We start from the raw sequence: 27,373 nt of genomic DNA, 5'->3' as shown, positions 1-27,373 counted from the left end.
CTTTCAAGTGTGTGATACAGTATTGTTAACTACAGTCAGAATGCGCTACCTTAGATCCCCAGAACTTATTCATCTTACAGCTGGAAGTTTGTATCCTTTGACCAACATTTCCCCACTTGCCCCACCCAGCCCCTGCTAACCACCATTCTCTCTCTGTTTGTATGAGTTTGGCTTTTTTAGATTCCGCACAAAAGTGAGATCATACAGTATTTGTCTCTGTCTGACTTATCTCATTTAGCATAATGCCCTCAAGGTCCATCCATGTTGTCGCAAATGGCGGGATTTCCTTCTTTCTCATGACTGAATGATATTCCATTGTGTGTATGTACCACGTCTTTATCCAATCAGCCATTGATACTTAGGTTGTTTCTGTGTCTTGGCTATTGTGAATAATGCTGCAGTGAACATAGGGGTGCAGATAACTCTTTGAGAACCTGTTTTCATTTCTTTTGGATAGATACCCAGAAGTGGGATTGCTGGGTCATATGCTAATTCTATTTTTAATTTCTTGAGGAAGCTTCATATCGTTTTCCATAGTGGCTGCACCAGTTCCCACCAACAGTACGCAATGATTATTCCCTTTTCTCCACATCCTTGCCAACACTTGTTATTTCTTGACTTTTTGATAATAGCCATTCTGATGGGTGGTGGGAGGTGATATCTCATTGTGGTTTGCATTTCTCTGATGATTAGTGATGCTGAGCATCTTTTCATGTGCCTATGGGCATCTGTATATCTTCTTTGGAAAACTGTCTATTCAAGTCCTCTTCCCATTTTCTGTTTGGGTGTTTGGATTTTTTTGCTATTGAGTTGTATGAGTTCTTTATATGTTTTGGACATTAACTCCTTATCAGATATCTGATTTGCAAAGATTTTCTGTCCTTCTGTAGGTTGTCTTTTTATTTTGTGGATTGTTTCTTCTACTGTGAAGAAGTTTTTTAGTTTGTTGTAGTTCCCCTTGTTAATTTTTGCTTTTGTTGCATGTGCTTTTGGTGTCATATCCAAAAAATCATTGCCAAGACCAATGTCAAGGAGCTTTTCCCCTATATTTTCTTCTAAGACTTTTTCAGTTTCAGGTTTTATGTTTAAGTATTTAATCCATTTAGGGTTACTTTTTGTGAGTGGTGTAAATAGGGGTCCAATTTCATTCTTTTGCATGTGGTTATCCAGCTCTCCCAACACCATTTATTGAGGAGGCTTTCTCTTCCCCATTGGGTATGTGAGCTCCCTTGTCAAATATTGTTGACTGTATATATTCTTTGTTTTTAAAATATCGCACACTTCCAGAAGAATGCACAAATCAAAGGGTAGAGCTTGTTACCTTCCCACCCATACCAAGAAATAGAACACGACCAGCCTCCAGAAGCCCCCTCAAAACCCCTTCAAGCTACCACACTCCCCAGCTTCCACAGAAACCAATAAGGAGATAAGCTTCAAGACAGACTGTTAAATAAAGAAGCAGATCAACAATTTCAGTTTGGGAGCAATACTATATAGAAAACGAATGGGATGGTGTGAAAGAGAAGGGATCAGCACGTTTCCTCTGATAAAAAAGGAAAGGCCAAGTAGGAAATATTTTCATCTTTGCCAGCCAGAAGGTCTCTGTCTCAGCTAAACTCTGCTCTTGTAGGGCAGGACTATGTAACAAGTGGGCGTGGCTGTGTTCCAATAAAACTTTATTTGCAAAAACAGCATTTGGTCCATGGGCCATAGTTTGCCACCCCCTGTGATAGCAAGTAATGGATGGGGATCCTCATTAGATGGACTGATCGGTAAAGGACTCTCTGAGGAGGTGACCTGTAGATGGAGACCAGAAAGATGAGAAGGAGCCAGTCAGGTGAACGGCCAAGACAAACGCGTTCTAGGCAGAGGGGACTGCAGGTGCAAAGGCTCTGTGGTGGAAAGAGGTTTGGAGTGTTGTGGAAAACGAAAGGCCAGTAGTAAGAGGAGGAGGCACAGGATTTGAGCCTCGAGAAGTAGGTGGAGACCAGATCAGGTGGCCCCTGGCTGGCTGTGCTATGAAGGAGCCTAGACTTCAAAAACAAGAAGCCGTGGAATAGGTTTTAAAGTGGAAAACCTCTGATCTGTATAAAAAGAAGGTTCCACTGGCTGAAGACAGAATGGATTCCAAGAGGGCACAGGTGGAAGCAAAGAGGCCGGGCGGGGGGGGGGGGGGGGGCGTCTTCTGTAGTTGTCCACTGGGGAGGTGGTGGGAGCCTGCACCAGGGCAGTGAAGGTGGATGTGGAGTCTCTGCCCAGTTTTCTCTGTTTCTTTTCCTTTCACTGGTTCTCTGTCACTTCCCTGGGTCTTTCCCTCCCTCTCTAGAGTTTCTTTATCTCTCCCTACCCCTTCTCTGACTCTCTGTCCTCCTTTTTCTGGGTCTTTCTCCCCCACCCGCCTTCTCTGGATGTCTGTCCTTCCCCCACTCTTGAGTCTCTGACCCTCTCTTTCTAGATCTCCCCTCGCCAAGTCTTTGTCTCCCTTTCTCTGAATCTCTGTCCCCTGTGGGGTCTCAGCCTCCTCTCTAAATGTCTGTCCCCAGGGTCTTTGTCCCTCTCACTCTGGGTCCCTGTCACCTTCTCTCTGGAGCTCTGTCCCTACCTCCTAGGTTTCTGTCTGTCTCATTTAGGTTTCCATCCTCCTTTGGGTCTCTCTCTGAATCTCTCTCTTGGTCTTTGTCCCCCTGACCGGATCTCTGCCTCTTGGACTCTTTCTCCACCAGGTAGCAGCTTGACGAATGCCAGAGGTCTTAGGGTTCATTTTCCCTGTTTGTCCCATAAGAGGGGTTGCGTCCCCTGCTCACGGCTATCCTGCCACACCCCGTCTCTCGGGTCTCCTCTCTCTCAGCTCCGTGTCCGGACTGAAGCAGACGTTATTGGCGGAGTCGGGGGCCCTGACCAGCTACAGCCACCGGGTGTTCTCCGCCTGGGATTTTGGCCTCTGCGGGGATGTGCACGTGCGGCTGCGCCAGCGCAACATCCTATTTGACTTGCAGGTGGGCTTGGGAGCCCGGGTCTACAACTAGATGTGGTCCAGAGGGGGCGGGGCTGAGAATGGGCGGGCCTAGAGCAGGGATGGGGCTTCGGGAGAGATGCTGGGGGCAGCTTTCCTCTAAGGAGGCGGGCCTTGGAGGATGAGCTGGTTGGGAGGAGGCCACAGTAGGGATGCCTGAGGTCAAAGAGTACAGGAAAAAAAGCAAGCAGCAGGAAAGGGGCGGGGCCTAAAGCTCCTTGGTTCAAAATTCAGAGAAGGGTGTGGCCAGAAAGGGCTGGCGAAAGTAGAACCGGAACTCCTCACCTGACATGAGTGCTGGGCGGGGCCGCGGAGGGGAGCGGCATGCGGTGATGGGCGGGGCTTGGGTGCTGAGATGGGCGGTGGAGGGGCGGGGCGTGCTGGGCGAAGCCGTGGAGGGGTGTGGCTTCGGGTGTTGGGCGGGGCCGTGGAGGGGCGGGGCCAGACCTAAATGGTCTTGGGGAGAGCCCTGGATGGGCTGGGACAAGGATTACAGAAGTCCTTAGAGGGGCAGTACTGCGTCAGTTTGAATTGAGGGCTCTGGACCACCCACCCGCACGGGCCTCGGGGACTAGAACTCAAATGGACGTCTCTCCTGGCCTCAGGTGGAGCTGGAGGAAGCCGAGTTGCGACGCCAGGCTGCTTTGCGGACCCTGGGCCAGCATGCCAAGCTGTGGTCGGTGCGGGTGCTGCTCAACCTGCTGGTCCTCGCGCTCCTGGGGGCAGCCTTTTACGGCGTCTACTGGGCTACAGAGTTCACCGTGCAGCTGCAGGTGTGGAGGGTCACGGGGGAGGAGGGTCTGGGGGTCCTGGAACCTACGTTTCCAAGGGAGGAGACGGAGGCCTATGATTTCTGGGACCTTAGAGAGGAGGGATGTGGGGGAGGGGGGTTATGTTTGGACCTCGGACTTTAGGATCCTGAAGGGAGTAGGGGCTGGGGGAGGATGGCAAGCGTGGCTCCTCCAGGACCCCGAGCCTCTTCTCTTGGCCCATCCTGCCTCCCAGGAGGTGTCCTATGTTCAGCAGTTGCCGCTGCTAAAGCTCGTGGTGAATTACCTCCCGTCCATCTTCATCTCCGCGGTCAACTTTGTGCTGCCACCCGTGTTCAAGCTCATTGCCCCGCTGGAGCGCTATACCAGGAGCCGCCAGATTGTTTTCATCCTGCTCAGGTTCCAGCCTTCTGGGGTGGGCTGGGGATGATGGTGGGACCAATCTAGGGACATTGCTTCTAGCAGATAAGGCGTGGAAATCCCGAGGATGTGGGATCCAATGAGATCTGGATTCAGATCCCGATTCTCTCTGTCGCTGAACCTGTTTCTTTTTCTGTGAGGTGGGGGGAATTGTGAGCGTGTTCCACGCAGGAGGGTCCTGGCTCCTGGTGGGCACTCGGTTAGTGCTGATTCCCTTTTTCATTCCCCTTGCCAGGACCATAGTTCTCCGCCTGGCCTCTCTGCTGGTCCTGCTCTTCTCTCTCTGGAATCAGATTACTTGCGGGGGCAATTCGGAGGCTGAAGATTGCAAAACCTGTGGCTACAATTACAAAGAAATTCCAGTGAGGAGGCCAGGGGGCCGGGACTCCTGGGTCCTTGGAGGAAAGCAGGAGCTGGGTGGGTCCAGACTCCTGGTTTGGGAGGAAGGAGGAGCTTGGCTGCTAGAACAGCCTCCTCTTGAGGACGGAAGTATGGATGTTTGAAAAAACTAAGGACCCCCCCCCACCCCCGCCTGAGTCCTCTGCTATTGATAAGCCTATTGATCATATGCTTGTGATTCGGGGACTTGGATGCTTGGACCTCCAGACGCCAGGGCACTTTCTGACACTTTTCTTCCTTCCTCAGTGCTGGGAGACTCGGGTGGGGCAGGAGATGTACAAACTCCTGATCTTTGATCTGCTGACCGGCGTGGCAATCTCGCTGTTCATCCAATTTCCTCGGAAGTGAGAGCCCCGCCCCTCACTCTGGCCCCGCCCTATTGGAACTGGCCCCGCCCATCCCCCTGGGATCTTCCTCTTTGCCCCGCCCCCTTTCCTAGCCCCACCTCTGACTGCTCAGTTTCTTAGCCCTGAGTCTGCAGACTCCCCCCCCCCCCCCCGCCCCCCATATATTAGGTAGTTCCCTCTGGCCCTGCCGTCTTGACACCCACCTCCAGAACCTTGAAAGCTCCGCCCCTTGTCAGATAGGCTCACTTCTCATTGGTGGGCGGGACGGTGGAGGCGGGAAAATCCGAGCGGGTGCGCCTCTGACTTGGCCCGGCCCCGCCCCTTAGGCTGTTCTCTGCGCTCTGTCCTGGAGCGCTGGGTCGCATGGTGGGGACTCAGGAGTTCCAGGTGCCCGACGAGGTGCTGGGGCTCATCTACGCGCAGACAGTGGTCTGGGTGGGGAGTTTTTTCTGCCCTCTACTGCCCCTGCTCAACACGGTCAAGTTCCTGCTGCTTTTCTATTTGAAGAAGGTGAGGGGTGGCGGGAGCACCCTTGGGTCTGAAGCGGGAGGTATTGGGGCGTGGACTCCTGGGTCCTGAGGTGAGGGAGGGGACTGAGGGATGTGACTCCTGGGTCCTGGGGGAGGAGGGTGCGAGGGGCCCCGGACTACTAGATCTTGAGAAAGGAGGGGGCTGGAGGACAGACTCCTGGATGTCAGAGAAGGAGAGGTCTAGGGCATCCCAACTTTTAGGTTTGCGGGAAGAGGGCACTCAGGCTTCTGGGTCTGATGGTGGGAAAGGATCGGGGACTGCTGGATCCTTACTGAAGAGGGGGCCAGGGGCCAGGACTCCTAGATGGTGACGAAGGAGAGGCCAGGCTCAGACTCTTGCGTCTCAGATTCTCTCCTTCCTCGCCAGCACACCCTCTTCTCCACCTGCTCCCCAGCCTCCCGCACCTTTCGGGCCTCCACGGCGAATTTCTTTTTCCCCCTGGTCCTTCTCTTGGGTCTGGCCATCTCCACCGTTCCTGTGCTGTGTAGTATCTTCCTGTAAGTGTGAAAGGTGCTGCCTCTTTCTCCCTCTGCCCTCACCCAGGGTTCTGACTCTTGGCCATCCTTGAGCTCTGCCTGTATTTAATTTCAGGATCCCGCCTTCTAAGCCGTGTGGTCCATTCCGGGAGTTGTCATCCATCTGGTCTCAGATCCCTATATCGATTTCCAGCCTCTCTCAGACCACCCAGAACTTCCTCTTCTTCCTGGGGACCCAGGCTTTTGCTGTGCCCCTTTTGCTGATCTCCAGGTGAGGGGGAGTTTGAATGTGTGTGATCTGGGGCCCCCGCTGCCTGTGTCCGAGAGAGGAGGGGGCTGGGAGCCTGGACTCCTGGCTCTGAAGAGGGGTTTGGGGGTCTAGACCCTTAGTTTCTAATGAGCCATACGTTGAAGATATTCTAAAAGGGTTTGGAGAGTGGCTTTCATTCCTGTCTCTTCTAGCGTCCTGATGGTGTATACCCTGGCCCTGGCTAACTCATATGGACGCCTCATCTCTGAGCTCAAGCGTCAAATAAAGACGGTGAGCCAGGCCAGGTCCCTGGGAAGGGGTGCTGGGGGATGTAAAGGGACATGGGGGAGAGAAGGTCTGTCTCACCTCCACCTCTCTTTACCCTCTACCCCAGGCGGCGCAGGATAAAGTGTTCCTGGCACAGCGTGCAGTGGCGCTGAGCTCGGCCCAAGGGGCTCTTTGACCTCCCCAGCCTGGCTCAGGGTGACAGCCCACTTTCAGACCCAGACCTGCCCCCAGATCCTTTGCAAGCCTCGGCCATGTCATCGGTAAAATAGGAGATCTGGAGAAGACCCTACGCCCTTCCAGCCCTAGAATTTCGCTGCCAGTCCCGGACTCCCCAAGGAACCTCTTTCTTGTATCAATAAACACAGCCGAGGCTGCTGAGCGCTCTTTGAAACTTGCGCCCTGAAGCCTGGGGGCAAGGCTTCCGCGGGGAGACAAGCCAATCAGATGTATTGGCCTCGGGAGGGACTCGACGGGCGTGCTAGCCAATCGGCGGCGGCGTCCGGTAGCGTCGGGGGCGGGGACATTTGTGATTGGTCCGGAACCTCGATGAGAGGCAGTCGCTAGGTGATACCAAGATTCGGGCGAGAATCTTAGCCAATCAGCTCTCGCTATAGACCTTGGGGGGCGTGTTAACTATCCCAGGACCAATCCGTGTCCGAGGCAGGAATAACAGGGCGGGGCATCCTCTCGCCAATCGGAAGTGCTAGGAGGCGGGCCTGCCAGTCTGTGAACGGCTACGACGCCATGAATATCTTGCCCAAGAAGAGTTGGCACGTCCGGAACAAGGACAATGTCGCCCGCGTGCGGCGTGACGAGGCCCAGGCCCGAGAAGAGGAGAAAGAGCGTGAGCGGAGGGTGCTACTCGCTCAGCAGGAGGTAAAGTCCGAGTGCGGCCGGGCGGGGCTCCCGGGCCCAGCGCGCAGGCGCCTGGGGAGGGACCGGAAGTGGGGGGCGGTGCAGGCGCAGTGTGTCCCCTGCGGTTGTAGGGACCGGGCGCGGGTGGAAGTCCGTCCCTGTCTCCGCGGGCATCCTTTCGCCCTCGTCCTCGTCTTAGTTTCCTCTATTCGTGTACTTCACGAGGCCAGAGTAGTGCCTGGCATAGAGTAGGAACTTATGAGTAAATGAACCCCTGGGCAGTTCAAGGAAACTCGGACCACTTGTTAGTTTGCGTCCACACCCTGTTTATTGAGAGCCTACTGTATGCTCGCCCCTTACAGAGCTCTTGACTTGCGAAATCTCTCAAGCGCCGTTCGTTCTTGGAGGGGCGCTGTCACCTACATTCAGAGAAGTGAGATGGCTTCAGAGAGGAAGCCACAGCGAAATGACAGTGGGACAAGTCAATACCTCTCCGTGGGGCGAGCCCTTTCCCTGCAGCGGCCCTCCTTCCCGCTCCCTAACACCAGAGGCTCTTTATAGCGCCCCACCTGTTTGGTTTACACCCAGTTTTCAGTCCTTTAGCTGATCTGAGCCTCAGCACTGGCTGGGAGCTGGGCTTGGCTTTTAAAATTCACATTTATCAGAAATTGCAAATCAACTGCGGGTAGCGACTTGGAGCCCTGTCTGGAACTCAGAGTGCCTGTCCTAAGACCCGTTTTGGCTGCCTTTGTAGCTGTTTTTATTGTCACCCAAGATTGGGAACCCCTTTGGTTTACTGTCTGAAAGGCGTTTCCTCATTCCCCTACTCTCTCCCCAGGCTGGGACAGGTGCCTCTTCTGGGCTCCCAGTGCCTCTGCTCCATTCCTTGTAGCCCCCAGCACCGTGGATGGTGATTTTCTGTGGTCGGCACCGACTCCCAGTTCCTTCTGAGTGTTCTGCCTGTAACTTTCTTTTCCCCCAGGCCCGCACAGAATTCCTACGGAAGAAAGCCAGGCATCAGAACTCGCTACCTGAGCCTGGAGCAGCAGAGGCAGGAGCCCCAAGTTCTGGCCCTGTGGACCTGTTTCGGGAGCTGCTGGAGGAAGGGAAAGGGGTGACCAGAGGCAATAAAGAGTACGAGGAAGAAAAGCGACAGGAGAAAGTAAGCTGGCTTTGCCCACTTCATCACATCAGTCAGGGATAGAGCTGGGGGAGGGGCACTCTGCCCTCAGGTGTGACTGGCAGGAGTAGAGGGAGAGAGTGGGGGTGAGAGAACCGAAACAGCGCTCAACAAGTGGCGAGTATTGCTATCCCAGCCCGCCAGGCTTAGGAAGTGGGTCTCCAACCTGATGTCAGGCGCTAAAGGGATTTGGGAAGTGTTAGGGAGCTTTGTAGAGTGTAGATCAGATTCTGTCACTCACCTGCTCTCAGGGATTTCTCGTCAGACTCTGATGGCCAGCCCCCTGCCTCGGTCCCTCCTTTGCCTTGTTTGCTTTTTTCAGGTTTTTCTTCAATTAATCTCCCTGAAGGTGCCACCTTTGAACCCTAGAGCAGCTCCATCCCATCCTCCATTTCCCATGCTTTTTGTTACTGAACCTGCCGTTGTCCCTCCGGGGCAGGAGCCCACCTGTGTTGGTCTGTTGTGTCCCCAGCACATGGCAGAGTTGGCTCATGACAGGCCCTCAACACCTGTTAGCTGAATGACTGGTTCTGTGTCCCCACTGTCACATCTAAGGCTCCCTGAGGGGAGACAAACTTGACATTGTCTCTTCCATCTTTTCCGGCCCCTCAGGAGAAGCAAGAGAAGGCTCTGGGCATCCTAACGTACCTGGGCCAGAGTGCAGCGGAAGCCCAGACGCAGCCCCCTTGGTACCAGCTCCCCCCTGGGCGAGGGGGCCCCCAGCCTGGCCCAGGACCAGATGCGAAGATCAAGAACCGCCTAGACCCTCTGCGGGAGATGCAGAAGCACTTGGGGAAGAAGAGAAGGCACAGTGGTGACGACAGTCGTTGCAGCAAAAAGGAAAAGGAGGGGTCTGAGAAACATCGGCCCAAAGAGTAAGGAAGCCTGCTGGGGCCCATGTGGGCACCAGGGACACTCCACCCGCGACAGAACACGAGGTCAGGGGCTGGCTGGGTAGAGACGTGGTTCTCAGCATGTGGCCCGGCGACCCCGGGGGTAGTGACACCTCTCATAACACCTGTTTTGATATCACCATCACTTAACTTTTTCACTCTCATTCTCAAGTGGTTTCCAGAGGCTCCGTGATGTGAGAAAACGCTACTGCTTTGATGGCTAGTGGAATGTTTGTTTTCAAGATTTCTTAGTATTAACAGATAAAATTCACTGAAACAAAAACTCTCAGAGGCCCACAATTTTTGAGAGACCAAAGAGCTTGAGAACCATGGGGCTACATAAAAGCGGATTTGTGCCCCAGGATGCCAGGACCCCTCAGCGAAGAGCGTAGACTGACCAGTCTCCTTCCTTCTACGGAAGGGGGAGCTGAGGCCGAGAGCGCCAGGGTGTGCTGAGTCACACAGCTGATGAATAGTGGCTTTTCTGAGGGGCACATAACTGTAAAGCCTGGGGAGGCCCAGGTCCTCGCCCCTGGCAGGTGAGGCCAGCTCCTGGGTCCCAGCAGCCCTCAGGAGCTGAGCTGGGAGCACGGCACACGCAGGCAGGGGCTCCAGGTGCAGCTCCCTCTTGGCAGAGGGTGGGTCCTTCCAGGGCTCCTAGCTTTCTGACTGGACTCCTTTCCTCGCAGACCCCCGTCCCTGGACCAGCTTCGAGCCGAACGTCTTCGGCGAGAAGGGGCTGAGAGGGCCCGTGCAGAGGCCCTGCTGGCCCGGGTCCGAGGCACAGCACCCCAGGAGGATCAGCCAGAAGAGGCAGACGATCGGCGGAGGCGGTACAACTCCCAGTTCAACCCCCAGCTGGCCCGGCGCCCCCGGCGGCAGGACCCCCCCTGGCTCACTGACTCCTGAGGGGTACAGGAGAGGCCGCTGCTGCCAGCCGTCATATAAAACTATTTATTCATAAATATTTTCCAAAATGAAAATAGGTTTACCAAAAAATGTCCCTCACTGGGGAGGGGAGGAGGGGGCAGCCCTCGCCCCCGGGCCCCCAGGGCGGGGCTGAGAGGAAGACAAAACCTCCCGGCCCCCTCCCTGCTTCCTGGGGGAGGGGGCTGCCCCATGGCCTGGGGCCTCCCCCCAGTCTTCCAGGGCAGGGCCCTCACCTGGGCAGGGGGATCAGCATGCGGGGGGAGGGGAGGGTGGAGGGAGGGGCCGGTGTCACTGGAGGTCCCGGTCCTCCAGGTAGCGGTACTCAAAGGTGAAGCCTTCCTTCTTCCGCTGGCCCCACTTCTCGTAGTCAAAGTAGATGTAGGTGCCCTGGCCGGGGGAGAAGGCGGTCAGTGAGTGGACGAGGAGGTGGTCAGGGATCTGGGCCGGACCAACAGACAGAGGGGACAGTTCTTAGGGCCACGGATGTGCCAGGCACCAGGCCAGCTGCCCTGCATGCATTCGCCGTCTCACTCCACCCTCACAATGCTCTTCTCAGGTAGGAAAGCTCATCAGGCCCGCTTTAGAGGAAACACGGGGAGGCGCAGAACGGTCACGCCCGCGGTCGCGTGCCAGAGCTGGGCCTCAACCCGGCACATCTGCAAAGCCTTCTATTGCTTCTCACGATGGCTGCAGCTTTTGAGCACTGATCAGGTGCTGAGAACGTCACGTATGTCCTAGCATTTAGTCTTCACAAAACCCTTGCGGCCATTCCCCCATCCTTAGAGAATGGAACAGGCTCGGAGTCTACATCCAGGCACGCTGCCGGGACAGACGTTTTATTGGTGACAGTGACGCTGTGGGACTCTCTGAAGGACTGATGCTGTGAAATATACTAACTCGGAGGATTACTTTTGGACCAAACCAGGATGGGCAGGAAGTCTGTGGCTAGTGTCAGAGGACACAGTGGGAATGGGGCTGGGTTCTGCATGAATGTCTGAAATGCTTCAAAGAACTGAGGGGGGGGGACTGAGTTCTCTGAGGACAAGGACCTTGTTCAGTACTTGGCATCAGGCGAATATTTGGTGGAAAAAACCACTGTGAAACAGAACACACCAACTGAAAGTAATTTGAAACAAAATACAATACGCCCATGACACTTACTACGTAACAGGCACCATTAAGTACTTACATGTTATTAACTCATTTAATCCTTATAACAACTGCATAAGGCGGGTCCTGTCACCCCGTTTTTACACATAAGGAAATGGAGACACAGGTTCAAGTGATCTGCCCAAGGTCACCCAGCTAGAGTTGGGTTCAAACCCAGGTAGTCTGGCTCCAGAGTGTTTGTGAGAAGTGGGAGGTTCCAATTAATTACCAGAACATGAGATGGTCATTAGAAAAAATGGCTTCCCCATTTGTATTTGCTGAGCCCCTGCTCTGCTGGGTGCTGGGGACATGGGGGGAAGGAGACTGACAAGGTCCCTGTGCAGTGCAGCCCATGGTCGTGGGTCATAGACACCACACACCCCACCGTGCCAGAGGAGGGGCGCACAGCGCACGCACAGGCTGTGTGGCTGGGGAAGGCTCCTTTGAGGAGGGGACATTAAGGCTAGGACTTATGGGGTGACTGGGAGTTGGCCAAGTGAAGAATGAAGATGACAGTGGCTCAGGTGAACAAATGGCCCAAGGAACCAAGCTGGCTGAAGGCTGGTGGTGAAGGGAGAAGGGGGAGGCAGGAGAGGCCAGCAGGGGTGCGATCCTGACCGTGGAGGGAGGACTCTACCCTGACTCCACCAGCGGGACCAGAGTGGGCGGGGCACAGGGAGGGGCCCTCACCTGCTCGAACTCATCAGTGATGGTCTTGGGCTCCTCATGCCTCTGGAACCACATCATGTACTTGGTGTGGAATCGCCACGACTGCTTCTTTAGGGCCTTGGCTGCCAGGTACTGCGCCTTAGTGCCCTGGGGGAGGAAGGGTGGAGCGGGGGATCAGGGGGCCCCCAAAATGGGAGGGGTCGAGGGGAACAGGGCAGGGCATCAGGGCTGACCCCGGGCCCCGCCACAGACCAAGGGTGGGCTGGACAGTCCAACTAGGAGATGGGCTGGGGCACACAAACGTACCAATGCTGGTCAGAAGGAAAATGAGACAGGAGGTGGAAATTGCTTTCAGAGAAGCTTTGAGAAGGAAAAGAAACTAACGTGTGATGAGAGCTGAGAGGAGGCAATTTAGAAAGTTTCCCACGGTGGGATGAGGGTGAATGTGCTCCGTGACTCACTGGGGTCAGGCAGAGGTCGGACAGTTCCCTAGTGGTCTCCAGGGAGGCTCAGAGATGTGCCAGTAAGCAGTGTGCAGGGAGAGCTGAGATTAAACTGGGCACGGGCACTGTGGGCCATGCTGGAGGGTGACTGGACAGGGGGCTGGGGCTGCCTGGCCCTAACCTCTGCACTGGAAGTGGGGACAGGGGCAGGTTGGGGGGGGGGGGCCCGGGACTCGGGGATGGGGAGGGGGTGCGGTCCCAGTGGCCGCAGTGGGGCACCCACCTCGCCCCTCCAGCCCGAGGGGGGACGGCGGCGGTGGCGGCGAAGCCGGGGGGCCCGAGGCTGCCCCGGGGGCCCTGCTGTACCTCCAGATAGTAGAAGATGAAGAAGAGCGTCTCAGTCGACAGGCGCTGGTAGAACTCCACGGTGTCCGAGTGTGGGGGTGGCATCTGGTGGTGGTAGGGGGGCGTCGGGCAGGGGTTCCGGGGCAGGTACTGCCTGTGGGGCACAAGAGGGTTAGTTCCAGTGCCTACCAGCTCCTGCTGTCTCGAGGGTGGGCAGAAACCCACCCCCTTATCTGCCCACAGCCTCTCCATTATCAGGGAAGGCAGAACCTGGCCTCCCTGCTCCCCACCTTGCATACGTCAGTGGGAGCTTTGGGCTACCTCATCACCCCAATATTGAACTCCACAGTCCTCGCCTCCTGTGGAGAGCCCCAAGGCAGTTGCCCAGCAAGCTTTACCTAGTCTCTCAGGACTGGGAACCAGATCCCCATCGTGGCCTCCTCCCTCAGACTCGGGTCCCAGCCCCCAGCCCCACGCCCGCAGCCCCTCACCGGATACGCTCGGAGTCTGAGGGGTGGGGCATGTGGTGCCAGGCGGCCTCTTCCATGGCCTGCTGGTAGAGCTGCTCCTTGGTGAGGGGCACAGGCCCCAGTGGACACACACCCAGCGACAGCGGTATGTTCACCTCCGAGAGCTGTAGGGGTGGCTGGGCCGAGGCCGGGGGAGCCGACGTGCTGCTCAGGATGATGTCTGTGGGGAGGGGCAGGGCCGGGCCCTCAGGTGAGGCTGGTGTGGGGCCAGCCTCTCCTCGCTGGGCTGCCTCCACCATGCCCGGACCCTCACCTCGTTCGGTCAGGTGCAGCGTCGGCACAGGGTCCTCGATGCCCGAACTGATGGCTGCCCGCTCTGCCATGGACTTCAGAGAGCTCAGAGGCTCAGGGGCCTGGGGAGGGAAGAGGTGCCTAGCCTCAGGCTGCGGGGCAGAGAGCTGGTACAGTACTTACAGGTCCTGACACTCTCACCTGCTCTAGTGGGAGGGTCAGCTAAGCAGAGGCCGTTAGTATAAAGGAATGTTCACAGCCGCCCCCAACACTGAGGAGAAAAACAGGACACAGGGAGCCACCCACTGAAGAGGAGAGCCTAGTAGGTGTGGGCCCTACTATGCAATACCGTGTGGTGATGCTGAAGGTACATACTACATATGACGACACACTACAGAGGAAAGCCCAAGCAGCAGCACTTGGTGCACCACTCCTGTCACAGGAGACACAGTGGCACGCACCTCTGACACACCTGGAGAACACCCACTCACTGCCAGCTGCACACATGATGTCACTAAGGAGGCAGATGTCCGCATCTACCCCCTCTGCTGCTGGCTGGCATGGGGCCACGCGGCAGGCTCCTGCCAACTCGGGAATGCCATTTCCTCGGTGGTAAGATAAAACTGGACCTCCAGCCCCGAGGCCGCAGCCTAGAGCAGTCAGGGCTGACTCCTCCATCCCTGCGTAGCAGCAGTCTCCTGAGCCCTGCTCCCTTCAGTCACCGAGGTGTCTCTGTCGTGCTTGAATCTCCCTTGGAGGGCTGTCCCCCTACCATGCCCCCATAGCTGGGCCTGTCCTCTCCCGCCCAGACCTTCACACCACCCCTCCCCTCATCCTGTTCTCACCAGCTCTGGAGGGGCCTTTCCAACCAGGTCTTTTTTTGTCCTCTCTCCACTCAAAGCTTTTCCAAGCTCCCCCCGTCACCCACCCCACTAACCGTTTTTTTCTTTATGTTATGGACCCCTTTTGAGAATCTCAAAGCTACTGATCCCTTTCTCCAGAAAAATGGACACACTGAACTTCCTGTCCATCATCCCTCTTATGCTTGAGTGCTTACTCTTTGGGCCAGAAACTGTTCCAAGAGCTACATGTATGAAGATGACAGCCTTCCAGAGAATCCAGTCACGCTGAAAGTGTAAGAGAGATCACTTCTGTTTTCCAGATGAAGGCAGGCACCCAGGACAATCCTTGGGCCTTGGACCTGGGCAGTCGGGCACTCTCACCCTGCCTCCTACACAACCCAGGTGAAAAGACACTGGCCCAGGAAGTCTACCTGACGTCCTGCTGCTGCCATTCCAGACCCTGGCCATCGGCACCCCAGTGCCCACTCCAGAGACACCCCTCCATCACAGCTTTGCAGCCAGCCTGCACCTTCTCCTGCAGAATAGACACCCCTGTCCTCCTCTCTCTGCTGAGCCCCGCCCAGCCTTCTACCTACCACTCCAACGTCAGCCCCTCCTAGAACGGCACGGGAGAACCACTCCTCCTGATAGCCTTTCCTGCCACTGGGACCCCAGCTGCCCAGGTCTGGGTCCTAGCTTAGGTATCACTCCCCCAAGAGGCCTTGCTGGGCCATCTCCCCAAGTCAGATGTGCCTGTGTGGGTCCACAGCACCCTCTGCCCCAGCCCTGACTAGACACGCCCTGTACCGTCGCACTCCGCTCCATGTACACAGAAGGCAGGAACTGGGTGCGTTCACCTAGCACAAACATGGCTCAGAGCAGACGTCAACAGTGTTTTCTTGACTTAAATGGTTTCTTCCAAGGAAAAGGATGGTGAGCTGGACAGTGGGTCACGTGGCGTAGAGTGGTGTATCTTAAGAGGAGAAGGGGCTGGAGACTGAGGGCTGGAGGGGATGATGGTGGACACTTGGGGAGCAAGTGAGCCAGTACCACCAGGAGCAAGGGCGGGAACCTGGAGGGCAGACAGGTCTGGGGGCGGGAGAGAAGAGAAGCCCAGAGACAAGGTGAAGGGAGACCTGGAGGAGAAGCAAGTGCACCACGGGCAGAGAGCCAGAGCAGAGAGCAAGGGGTGGAGGTGGCAGGCAGAGACCTGGAGAAAGGGGACAGCGAATGTCTGGAGTGCAGACGACATGGCCAGGACACAGACTTGGGGCCTGCTGGGGACATGCGGGGCCCACCTTGATCTCCGGGGCGGTGCTGAATTGTGGAGGTCCGTTGAGCAGGGCGCCGGCTGCCTTGGCCTCGCTGAAGCTGGGCGTTGGGGAGCTGGGAGGGTTCACAGGTAGTGGCACCAGGAGGCTGGGTCCCCCCGCGTTGTTCCCTGAGCCTGGGGCCACGCCCCCAGCACCTGTTGGGGCTGCCGCACTGGGTTCCTTCCTGGGGAGAGGACAAGGGAGGGGGGCTAGAAGGGGGCCCCTGAGGGTGAGATGGACAGGAAGGCTTGGGCGATCAGGGGAAGGAGTCAGAACAGGGAGAACACAGAGAGACAGGACCTGGGAGGGCTTAGGGCAAAGGCAGAACCAGCCCCTGGGATCATTTCCTATCAGTAAAGAAGAGCTGTGGAGCTGGGAATGAGGATCCTCAGGATGCTCCAACAGAGACCACATGGCTGAATGTGCACTAGGAAACAGGCTTTCTGGAATAGTCCATGGAAGTGGAGGGTGTGGGAAGTGAATGTTCCAAGCACAAAACAAGCTGCCTTGGACAGATGCCCCCTTGGGCTCGTCCTCCCCCATCCCACACAGGAGGGTAGGCGCTCTCTTGGGGCATTCTTCCAGAAAATGCAGACCCAGTGGATCAGTTTCATCTAATATTTGGAGGGATGGCTGGGGAGGGGGAGGACGACTTTGGGATCTTTCACTTAGCCCTCCAATGGAGTCAGGTGGGCCCTGGAGCAAGTAACAGTAAAGTGGGGAGCACAAAACCAGAGCTCCTCCAGGAAAGGGAAAGTCAGAGCGCCTTCCAACAGGTCACCAAGGGGTGTGGGGCTCTGAGAACAATCCCAATTAGATGAGGAATGTTTTACGATATTCCTGAGGGCAAAGCTGGAGGACATATAGATACAAGCGTCCCAGCTGGAAAGAGGAGGGGACACAGCACCTAACCAGGTGAGTGAGACACACAGCGTGTGGGGAAGACCCAACTGGCAAGAGCAGGGAATTTTGTGCCAAAAGGCCGCTTGTCCACAACCCTGCCGAAGGCCAGACACTCACGAGGTGCTGGGAGGTGGGTTGTGAGGGCCAGATGGAGGGCCCAGAGCCTGGCTGCTGGAGTTGTTGCCCCCACTGTTGCTGAGAGCCACCTCCGCCGGGCTGTCTGCCACCACGGAGCTATAACCTGGGGGAAGGAAGAGGGAAGAAAGGGGCTGTCAGCAGCTACCCCAGGACCGCGCCCCGCCCCTGCTTCCCGCAGCCTCCCCGCTTACTGGTGGCACCGTTCTGCTTGCCAGCGCCTCCACCTCCACTGCTGTTACTACTGCTGCTGCCTCCTCCACTGCCTCCACTGCTGCCTCCACCTCCCCCACCAGGCTGGACGCTGGGGGGCCGGGGCTGGGCGGCGCTGGGCCCAGTGGGGGCTGGCGGAGCCACTGCCTGGGCGTAGGGGGCGGGAGTGCCCGAGTTGTGGCTGGGAGCGGGGCTGGCCTTGGGGCCCAGGGCACTTGGGGGCGCTGCTGGGGCGGGGGCCCCGTTGTTGCCGGGGGTGGTGCTCAGGGCAGAGGCAGCAGGTGGGGGGCCAGAGGGGTAGCTGGGCGGCACAGCTGGGGACTGAGGGTGCTGGTTGCTGTGGACAGGCTTGGAGCCGTTTTTGGCTGGAGACTGCGGGTGGGAGAGAAAAAGAGGGTCAGGAACCAGCGGGCCAGGAGGTCTGCCAGGCCTCCCGCAAGCCCCTCCTCCCACAAGATGGGCTCCATTGTCATCGCTGGCCTCACTGCCCCCTCCTCTCCTGGGGACCTGGGTGACCTCACTCACCCTCATGGCCTCAATCACCACCTTCATGCTTAAAACACTCATGCATTTCTAGCCTGCACCCAGCTTTCCACGTCCTGCCTGGACACCTCCCCACAATGTCCCACAGGGATCTGACACATAACTTGGGTGTAAGAGAAACCCCTCTGTCCGGCAACAGGGAGTGGTGGAGAAACACCTAAATGTCCTCAGTATGACATTAGCTGGAAGCAGCCCAAAGTCCAAGAGAAGCGAAAAACAGCTGAGAATCAGACAGTAATTCTGCACATCACTTAAAGGGTCACAAAAGCAACTCGTGGGCTGTTAGTGAGTAACACCCCAGCCAGCAGAGGCTGGTAACATGCCCACAGCAGCCCCTGCCCCAGGCTGTTGATAGACAAGCGCTCTCGGTCAACTTGGGCTGCCATCCTCACTGCCTCCTGGACTTGTCCTGATGCCCCACGGGCAGCTCACACCAACTCCCTCTGGCACCAGGCCCGCTTGCCCAGGTCCCGCACCAGCCTCAGCACCGCCTGCCTCAGGGTCCTCCTTGGGACTGGCCCTCCTGTCAGCCTAGAGAGGCTTTGGGTCCAGCAAGCTCCTGTCTAACGACCTCCTTGTTGTGCAGCAGTGTTTCCTAAAGTGTGCTCCCAGCCTGTGAGTGTTAACAGAACTCACAGGGCTCACTAGGGGAAAGAAAGAAATCCTGAGAAGTGCTTCCCCTATTGGACACTGGCAGTGTACATCATCAGTGCAGCCAAGGCCTTGAGAAGTCCCAAAGAAAAGAAACCTGTTTGGTTTTTGAGAAATCTATCATTTTTCAGGCTTGTCGGGCCCTTTCAGAGCTGGTCCACAAAGTCGGGGCCCCTCACTCAACTACCCACGGTCCTGCACTCACGGTCAGCCCTGCAGGCCTGGCCAGGCTCACCTCTCGACCCTTCCAAGCTTTCAGTCACGACTTGCCTGTGTTACCTGCTGCTACCCCACCCTGCAACATCCAGCTTTCCCCACTAAGCAAACTCAAGTCTTCCTCTCACACCCAGGGCAGGTGCCTCTGGAGCAGCATCTCCTGACCACCCAGGCCAGGCGGGCGCCCTGTGCCACCCCTTCAACTACAGCACCAGCAGTCCCTTGTTTGCCTGCCCACCCACACCTGCCCTGATTAATGCCACAGGCCTCCCTCAGGGCAGCACTACTTTCTGACCCTCCTGTGTCCCTAAAGCCCAGCACTGTGGCCATACTCAGGCCTTAATAAGCCTTTGAAAACCAACCAACAAATGAGTGACGTGCTCATCAATGTCCAATGCCCATCCCACTCACCTGGCTTACTTCACTATCTGTCGAGCGTCCCCTCTTCTTGTCATCTTCAGAATTTTCCTGAGGTGGGAGAGGCATGGTCAGAAACCCGAGACCTCTAGGACCCTGACAGATGCCAATCTCTGAACCTCCCAGGGACCTGGACCCAGCTGACTGACCTTCAGGCCCCAGTACCTATAACCTTATCTCGCTGGGGAACCTAATGAAATCCTGCTCCCCAGGGTCCTTGTCATCTGGGAACCAGCACTACCTGCCAGCCTTCTAAGGAACCAGGAAGCTGTTCTCCTTAGGGAATCCAACCCTTGATCCCTGCCCAACGCATCAGCTGCCTGAGCACTCCATGCACCGGCCTCCCACCAGACCCAGGACCCATGAAACCCAGACCCTTGACACCTAGGATCCTCAGTGCCTTGATTACTCTACCCAGGTGTTTCTGAGAGACCCAGCCCCCCACCTCCTCAGCCCTTGCCCACTATTCACTCCTCAGGGACTTAGATCCCCAGGCCTCACCGTGGTGCAGTTGGCCGGGCTGGGCGGGATGGGAGAGCTGGAGGTGGTCGAGGTGGGCGTGCTGCTTGACTGGTTGAAGATCTCATCCTCCATGTGACTGTGGCTAGGGGGGGAGGTGGCGACCAGCGCCTGTGCTGTGGGGGCAGGGTAGGGTGTGCTTAGCTGGCTCAGACGCCCTCCCACCTGGCCCTCACCACCCTGCGCTCACAGGTCAACCCAGGGCCTCACGAATGTCCTCGAGGTCCAGGTCGTCGTAGAGGAACTCATTCTCCTCGAAGTCGGGGTCCTGGGACGAGTCGACGTAGTACTCGACGTCGTCCTTGATCTTGCGGATGGCGTCGACAAGGATGGAGTCGTTGTCCAGCATGCGCAGGATGGTCTCCAACATGCGAACATGGTAGCGGTGCTTCTCGATGTGCCGCTTCAGCCCCTCGATCCGGTCCTGCTTCTGCTGGCGAGCCCAGGGCCAGGCTCAGGGGCTGCAGGGTGCCTGCCCCGGCCCCTCCTGCCCCCACAGAACCTGTCCTCAGTCCCTGACCCCTATGGAGACCCAAAGGCTCCACTCCACCCCTCTCGGCATGGGGCAGTGTGGAGTCTGCCTGCCCTCTGATCTCTGTGGGAACCCAATCTTAGGCTCCTGACCCCTCAGGGATCCCACAGCTGCCTCCTCAGACATCCCTGGAGACCTTAGAGGACCCAGAGACCCCTGTGCCTCCCCTTCAACTTGACCCTAGCTGCACCTCACCTGCCCACCCAGATCTCTCAAGTGTATTCCCCCCATCTCGGCTGAGCCCACTCACCAGCTCTGACCACCCTCTGGGATATGGAAACAGCCCCTCCCCATCTTGCTCCCACAGTAATAATGGCAATCCCCATTTGGGGAAAGCTCGCTGTCGATGACCATGAGAATCTTTGTCATCACCCTGCCCCCCATACAGATACCCCCTAGGGAGCCCAGATTCAGAAGCTTAGCACCTAGGCCCTTGGTCCCTGCCAAGGCCCCAATTCCTTGTGGGATTCGACATCTTAGCCCCAGTTCCAAATCCCCACTTTGTGCAAGGAGCTATTCTACCTCCTCTCCAAGTCCCTGGTTTACAAACCCCTCAGAGTCTCAGACGCTCAACTCTGGCACATCCCCCACTTCCCAGGCCCCCACTCCCCTCAGCTCCCTGTATTTCCTGTGCCAACACACAGACATGCTTTGCATCCCTGTGAACTCACTCTGCAATCCTGGATCTTGGGAATCTGAGTCCCTAGCACCTGGCTTTGTCCCAGACCCCTCTTCTCCTTCAGGCCGAATGAACCATTCCTCCGTGTCCCCTCTTGTCTGTACCTACTGTCCTCTCCTTAGGACCTAGGGCCCTACATGTGCTGTGAGGCCACAGCTTCAGCTGCTGGACCTCCCAGCCCTGGATGTCCCTCAGGTCTCACACTTACTCTGCAACCCATGCAGAACTCAGCGCTGTCCCCCTCCACCGCTTCTCTTCTTGAGGGCCCCTTTGTACTCAGATATGCAGGTTAGACCCAAGACAGCCTCACCTGCTCCCTGCATCACCCCCAGGCAGCTGCTAGGCCCTCCTGATCCTGTCTCTTGACCCCTAGCCCCAGCTGCTGGCCCTCTCTGCCTCAGGATCCCAGACTCTGACTCCTATAGGCCAGAAGAGCTGGCCTCTCCCACTTGCCAGCCCATCTCTGTCCTCTGGGCACCTGGGTCCCCCCACTCACATCCTTGTCGCCCTTCTTCTTGCGTGTCTGCACTGACAGTGACTCCACTTCACTTTCAAACTGGTCCACCTGCATGTTTAGGGTGTCGATGGTATTCTGGGGGAGGGAGGGGGAAGGCAAGTGGTCAGTCAGAGTCTCCTCAGACGCCTGGGGGTAAGGGCCCTGAGGTCATCCCGGCTTCTCTACTCTGACTCACCGTGAGCCACTGGCCGACCTCCTCCTTCTCCTTCTGGGCAGGGTCCACCTTCTGTGCCAGGCCCAGGCCCTCCTTGCTGTAGGCTTTGGTCTTGGTCTCTCGCTCCACAACTTTGAACCGTTCCATTTGCTGTGGAGAGCGCAGTTGGCAGGGGACTCCCGAAGTGGGGAGAGGAGCCGACTAAGGGCCAGCAGACACTCAGACCTGAGCCTCGGGAGCCCAACTCTCAGGCTTCCAGCCCATCTCCCCTCCCCTTCCCCTAGGTGCAGACACTTTACTTTTCTTGGGGACCTCTGGAGTCTGGTTGTTCCACCTCTGCCCTCTGGGGACCCAGGAACCCAGCCACCTCCCACCCCTCAGGTACCAGGCTCTGGACTCCTACCGTCTCAATGAGCTTGCGGTTGTCTATGAGCTGCCTCTTGTCCTTGATCTCGTTGGACGCTACCCATGTCTTGATCTGGTCCCTCAGCCGCTGCAGGTAGGAAAAGCCATACAGTCAGACTGCCTAAGGGCCCGGGCACTGAGGCCCCCAGCCGCCTCCTCTCCCTGGGACCCAGCAGTCCACTTTTCCCATTCCCGCCACCCTCAGGACACAGGAGTCCAGGCCCCCAGCCCCTCACTTGAAGCTTCTTAATCTCCTTCTTTAGGTCAGCCTCATACTTTTCTTTCTGGTTCGCGTTGGCTGCATTGTGGAGCTGAGGGATGGAGAGAACCAGGCATCAGTGTGGCAATGGCTGCCCCAGTGCCCACTCCAGTGGTGAAGCTCTAGGCTCTTTCTCTGGGGGTCAGGGACTGTTGGGACCCCCCCCACCCTCGAATCCATCTCAAAGCTGCTTCTCTCAGGTCCTTAGCATCTGGACATGCAGACCCAGAGATCCTGAACCTCTTCCTGTGCTGTCCTCCCTGGAGACCCAGATTTCTAGGGCCCCAGCCCTAGTACCTTCTGCCAAATATCTTCAAACTGCTCCACGCCCTCGGACACCTTCTTGAGGCAGCGATCAATCTCACCTGGCCAGAGAGGAAGGAGGGCTGCTGTTAATATCCTGCCAAAGCAGCAGGCATCCAAAGAGGAGCTCCGAGGAGAGTGAGCACATGGCCACACAGCAGTGGGCAGTCAACACGGTACCTTGGAGTTTGCGCTTGTCCGCCATCTTCCCTGCCCTACAGACGCACTCTCTTCATACTCTCTTGGAGGCGGACGCTGCTGGGAGAGATCAGAAAGGAGTACACATTTATTTCCAGGCTGGTCCAAACCCAGAGACGTGAAGGAGGCTGGGAACAGTGGCATGCATGGGACAGTAAAGGGAAGACACATTTACTATCCGATGACAGACCAGGCCCTGTTCTCCCTGTGCTGCCTCGACTGCCCAGCACAGAGTCTGGCTCACAAGAGGACTCTGGAAGTTTGCTGAAACAAGGAAATAGATGTACTCTTTGTGTGCCTCTGACCCACTAAGTGGAAAATTCCTAGAGCATGAAGCACCTTCTCTCCAGATGACACTCAAAAGAATTCTTCAGAGCAGGAACAAATCACGCAGCACACTGACTGCTAGGGATGGAGGGAGAGACCTGGAGACCACACTTCCTGCAGAGGTGACCAGAATCCTAACACGGGGAGAGGTTACCCTGTCAGACAAGTCAGAAGACAGAGCATTTGCTCCTCATGGAGGAGAGCCTGACACTGTACGTGCAGAGCTGTGGGGGATGCCTGTGACCGTGAAGAGCTAAACCCACCCATACAGGCAGACTGGATTCAAGCAGAAGAGGGCCTTTGACCTCTACAAAGTTTATACTAGAGCAGAATCCTTAAACCAAAGGCAACAACACTCCTAACCCAAAGAGGCTGACACCAACAAGAGTTAACGGTTTGGGGGCAGAAGGCATTAACCAAAGAGGACTGCGAGAAGAGAGAACTCTTATGGAGACAAGAGAGCCAGAGGGACTCCACTGTGAGAGCGCTGTCTGCACTCACGAAGGAATTCCATATCAAATGGACTGTAACTGAGACTCAGGGAAACATGAACCATCAGGGCAAGTGCCCAATCCTGAAAGAGAGGAGCATCTCCACCCTAAGGGAAGTTTCATGCAACCCAGGGAGTCTGAGGTCTAAGCGGGGGTCACCAGGAGCTTTAGCCCAGGGGAAGCCAAATCTTAGGGCCTGACACCAAAACCAGGGGAGATCAGGAGCCTTGAGGAGAGAGGGTTATGCCAAGAGGGCTCCTGCACTGCCAGGAGAGGTCACCCCCCAGAGAGGGGCCTGTACTGAAATTCTACAGACCCAGGGCAGGGACACCCCAGAGCAGCACTAACTGCAAAGGCAGAAACGCCCTACACCAAGGACTAAGAGCATCAACCCAGAGAAAAGTCATACTAAGAGGGTCCCCACTCCTGGCAAGGGAAGGTCTCAAGGACAATCCTGTCCAACAGAACTTTCCGCAGTGACAGAAATGTTCTATATCTGCGCTGTGTCACCGAACACTGGAAACAGGGCTAGTGCAATGGAAGAACTGAACTTTCATTTCTACTTTAACTAGTTGAAATTTAAATCACGTGTGGCTAGTAGTTACCACGTGGGACGGTGTCTATCAGAGAGCACGCGTTAGAACCAGAGGCCCACCACGGCCAGGGCAGGTCCCTCAACCTCAGGGAGGTTGTACTGGCACCCTCCTTAGGGACCCAGTCTGGAGGGTGGTAGTGGGTGTGGCACCTTAGACTTGAGGTACAAGTGTAATCTCCTCTGTAAAGGGCTAACCAAGAGAAATGGCAGCACCCTCCACCCAGGACCAGCTGACATGCCTAGGTGAGGCCCAATCCTGACATGAGGAAAATCCCAGCTCCAGGAAACAAAGCAGTGAGACAACAGACCCAGGAGATAGCTGCACAGAGGGGACTCAGTAAACTGAGGAGCAACTGGGAGCACACGAGGCTGGACCCCAACACTGAGGTGTGCAGCGATCCTGACCAAGAGTGGGCCTGAGCTCCAACACCCCAACACAGAAAAGCCTCTCGTTGCCTGGGAATGTTAAACACGAGCTTGCACTCCTGGCCTCCACCCCAGGAGCCCAGCAATAGGGCAGGGGCAGGCGCTCCACCCAGAGGGGGAAGACACCCAGTTTCTACCCTAAACAAGGCACCGCACTCCTTAGGGAGAAGGTGCCCTCTCCAAATCCCCACACTGTGGGGTCAGGATACCCAGACCAGGGGAGGAGGTGATACTTCCAGAGGGGAACAGAACTGTGGCAGCAAGAAGTCCTGAAGGTGTTAGAAGCAAGGTGCCAGGGGAACAAGAGCCCCAGCCCAGGAAGTGATGTTTCAGACAGAACCTCCAAGTGGGCAACAGCTGAGACCCAGAGAGAACGCCACCTGATCTGAGGGAGGCAGCTCCTCAGCTGAGAAGGCAAGTACCACAGGCCCAGGGCACTCACACCCTCTAGAGGCTGGGTACTACAGTGGGCAGGAGCCTCAGCCCTAGGGCCATACCCATCCCTCCAAAGAAATACCCCACATCAAGGTGGTACCTGTACCTTAGATCCCTCAGTGAGGGATCAGAGAGAAAGGAAGCTTGGAGCTTGAGTCTTGAAGTGGAGATGCCACCACAGAAGAACCCCACGGCTCTGGGGAATCCACCAAGATCTCCCAGGGAAGGTACCATGGCAGGCCTACTCTGAGACAGGGGGGCATCTTGGGCACAGAAGAGCTTGTGCTCTCATAGTGAGGGGTCTCAAACAGCACTAAGGAATCTGAGAATCTCAGCCCAGGAGACTTAACCAAAAGAAATTCTTTGTCCAAGAGGAAGGCACATCCCTACAAGTAAGGAGCCCATACTGAGGGGGTGGGTGAGGTAAGCAGCACGCCAGACCCGCAGGAGCCAACGACCCTAAATGAGGGCCAAGACTAACAAAGAGGTCCCAAAACTTCACCTTGGGGAAAATGACACTGTCACACAAGGAGGCCTGATGAGGAGCAGGGCAGGCGGGGCAGAAGGCTTACTCCTGGGAAATAACACCAAGCCGTCCCTAGTCCGGGGGCTGTCCTGTGCCCATGCAGAGAGGCCCTGCACCACGAGTGAGGAGCTCTGGCCTACTGGGAAGTGATGCTGGAGGGCGATCCTTAACCCAGGAGGCTACTGACGTTGCCACACAGAGGATGAGACTCTGGAAGGCAGATGTTAGGTCCTGGGGTGGAGATAGTTACCTCCCCACTGCGAGGCTCAATACCAACGTGGGGGACTGGGAAGCCCCCTTGGCAAGGTTACAGCAGAGGGATCTTTAGTCCTCAGGAAAGTGACGACGATGGGGTCTCTCCCTAAGTCTCAGGCATCTTACACCCCTCACAGCCAGGAACCTGTGGCTCCGGAGAGAGGCAGAAGCCTTAGGCCCATGGAGTGAGACATCATGAGGAGGAGGCAGAAGCATCAGCCCTGGGCTCTGACACCTGAGAGGGTCCTTAGTCCCACAGTGGGAACACACACACTCGGGCGCAGACACCTCAAATCCAAGAGGGGCCAATACCAAGGAAGGCAGGAACCTTACCCCTAGGAATGGCAACACCAAGAAAGATTCCTCACCCTGGACAAAAAGCACAACCCCGACCAGAAAGGCCCACACCTCCCGGTACAGGGACCTCAGGTCTGGGAAGCCTCATACTCCCGGGGGGGGGTTCCAGCAGGGTGGGCGTGGGTAGCTGTGAGCCCCGGTCCCACCACCGCACCTCTCCACCAAGAGGGTTGCCTGGCGCTGGGAAGCTGACACATCCGCAGGGAAGGACCTGACACGAATACCCAGTGGGGTGGGAAGGATTACACCCCAACGGAGGGGCTCATGTGAACGAGGGCAGAAACCAGAGACTCGGGGAAGGGACAGCCTACACGGGGAGGGCGGTGGGGGAAGGTGTCACCAAACCCGAACCAAAAGGGCGGGAGTATTCGTGCTGAGGGAGGTGACAGTCCCTGAACGGAGAGGCGGGTACAAGAACGGGCGCTTGCACTGCCCACAACAGGGGATCGCCAGCAACGGGGAAAAAGCGGGCGCTCAGGAGGTGTCGCCCCCAGCACATGGACCCCGAGGTGGGCGAGAGGAACCCAAACGGAGAGGCAGAGAGTCGGCATCCAGCGCAAAGTTTGGCGGAGGCTCCAACTGCGGGAGCCGGCAGCTCCGCTCCGGGGGCGCTCGTCCCCCACCCGTGTCCCCCGAGGACGGCCGGCATCCCGGCGCAGGGACGTGGCGGGAGCCGCGGCCCCGCCCCCACTGGGGTCCCCGTCCAGAGGGCTCGCAGCCCCGCGCCCACGGGAAGGTGGCAGCCTCGCCCCGAGACCGCCCCCCAGCACAGGGGAACGCCGCCGAGGGCCAGCACCTGCGGCCAGCGCGCCTCCATCCTTCCAGCGAGGAGCCGGGCCCGACGCGGACGGGGCTCACCCCTCACACCCCCCGGGGCCCGACGCGGACGCCACGCGGGGCCGGGTCGCGGGAGGCCCCCGGGCGCCGCCGGGGAGCGTGGAGGAGGAGGGAGCGGGGTCGGCGGGGCCGGCCGCGAGGAGCCCGCGAGCGCCGGGGGCGGGGGCGCCGCACGGGGGCGGAGGCGGCCATGTCGCGACAGGCGGCGGTGTCGCGGGGCGGGAGGCGGCGGGGAGGGCGGTCGACGGCGCCGGGGGGAGGAGGGGAAGGGGTCCGGCCCAGTCGAGCCTGACGCTCTCACCACAGGAGCTGGCGCCGCCGCTGAGGAGCTTATCGCGACAGGCGGGGGAGGCGAGCGCCCGCCGCCTTTTTCTCGCGCCCCGGACCCGGGCGCTATCGCGATAGCGGCGCGAAGCGGAAGTGGGGTTGGGGGAAGTGGGCCCGGGGTTGTTCTGACGACGGGGTCGGGGCTCAAGGGAGGCCGCGGCGTCTGCCGATGGCTCCGCGGAAGCTGACCGGGCCCGGTCCAAGATGGCGGCGGCGGAGGAGGCCTCCCCTCCTCTCTTCTCGTCTCTGGCGCCGACCCGCCCCCGAGCCCCGAATATA

The 27,373-nt window shown here is 57.5% G+C and overlaps 3 protein-coding genes across 22 annotated transcripts in view; 2 read left to right on the top strand and 1 right to left on the bottom strand.

The window, feature by feature from the left end:
• Window positions 1-6,872, top strand: part of TMC4 (transmembrane channel like 4) — a 12,043-nt gene extending 5,171 nt beyond the window's left edge. Inside the window, exons 6-15 of one of the 2 annotated variants that reach the window (XR_011421986.1) lie at window positions 2,849-2,996; window positions 3,619-3,786; window positions 4,019-4,182; window positions 4,439-4,565; window positions 4,849-4,946; window positions 5,276-5,459; window positions 5,875-5,977; window positions 6,072-6,227; window positions 6,419-6,497; window positions 6,601-6,872. Coding sequence is in view for 1 of the 2 variants with exons in the window: in XM_001489073.4 (XP_001489123.2) it covers window positions 2,849-2,996; window positions 3,619-3,786; window positions 4,019-4,182; window positions 4,439-4,565; window positions 4,849-4,946; window positions 5,276-5,459; window positions 5,847-5,977; window positions 6,072-6,227; window positions 6,419-6,497; window positions 6,601-6,669 (1,324 nt within the window). In the remaining variant the exon portion in view is untranslated. Of the gene's footprint in view, window positions 1-2,848; window positions 2,997-3,618; window positions 3,787-4,018; window positions 4,183-4,438; window positions 4,566-4,848; window positions 4,947-5,275; window positions 5,460-5,846; window positions 5,978-6,071; window positions 6,228-6,418; window positions 6,498-6,600 lie in introns of both variants that reach the window. The other variant, XM_001489073.4, reaches the window with a different exon arrangement.
• Window positions 6,765-11,512, top strand: LENG1 (leukocyte receptor cluster member 1). Its single transcript, XM_001488396.5, has 4 exons — window positions 6,765-7,370; window positions 8,332-8,511; window positions 9,142-9,404; window positions 10,112-11,512. The coding sequence occupies exons 1-4, from the start codon at window positions 7,239-7,241 to the stop codon at window positions 10,329-10,331; spliced, it is 795 nt and encodes a 264-aa protein (XP_001488446.1). The 5' UTR covers window positions 6,765-7,238; the 3' UTR covers window positions 10,332-11,512.
• CNOT3 (CCR4-NOT transcription complex subunit 3) lies at window positions 10,363-27,373 on the bottom strand. 19 transcript variants are annotated; one of them, XR_011421981.1, is made up of 18 exons: window positions 27,069-27,345; window positions 22,501-22,575; window positions 22,315-22,382; window positions 21,995-22,069; window positions 21,757-21,846; window positions 21,375-21,503; window positions 21,179-21,274; window positions 19,682-19,904; window positions 19,454-19,587; window positions 18,947-19,003; window positions 17,107-17,497; window positions 16,895-17,018; window positions 15,860-16,058; window positions 13,742-13,841; window positions 13,450-13,648; window positions 12,897-13,112; window positions 12,192-12,317; window positions 10,363-10,739 (listed from the first exon to the last, which is right to left on the bottom strand). XR_011421981.1 is itself a non-coding variant. In XM_023650355.2 (18 exons), exons 2-18 carry the CDS (start codon window positions 22,523-22,525, stop codon window positions 10,641-10,643), a joined length of 2,265 nt encoding a protein of 754 aa, XP_023506123.1. In that variant the 5' UTR covers window positions 22,526-22,578; window positions 27,069-27,373; the 3' UTR covers window positions 10,363-10,640. The 19 variants fall into 19 exon arrangements, 14 of the variants coding, with proteins under 14 accessions (XP_023506123.1, XP_070079350.1, XP_023506121.1 ...); XR_011421984.1 differs by having other exon boundaries at window positions 19,682-19,901; XR_002810786.2 differs by having other exon boundaries at window positions 22,501-22,578; window positions 27,069-27,334.

This window comes from Equus caballus, chromosome 10, assembly GCF_041296265.1.
Source record: "Equus caballus isolate H_3958 breed thoroughbred chromosome 10, TB-T2T, whole genome shotgun sequence".
Lineage (NCBI taxonomy): Eukaryota > Metazoa > Chordata > Mammalia > Perissodactyla > Equidae > Equus > Equus caballus.
The sequence above is the reverse complement of the archived record's forward strand: the minus strand, read 5'-3'. Positions and strand labels throughout refer to the sequence as shown.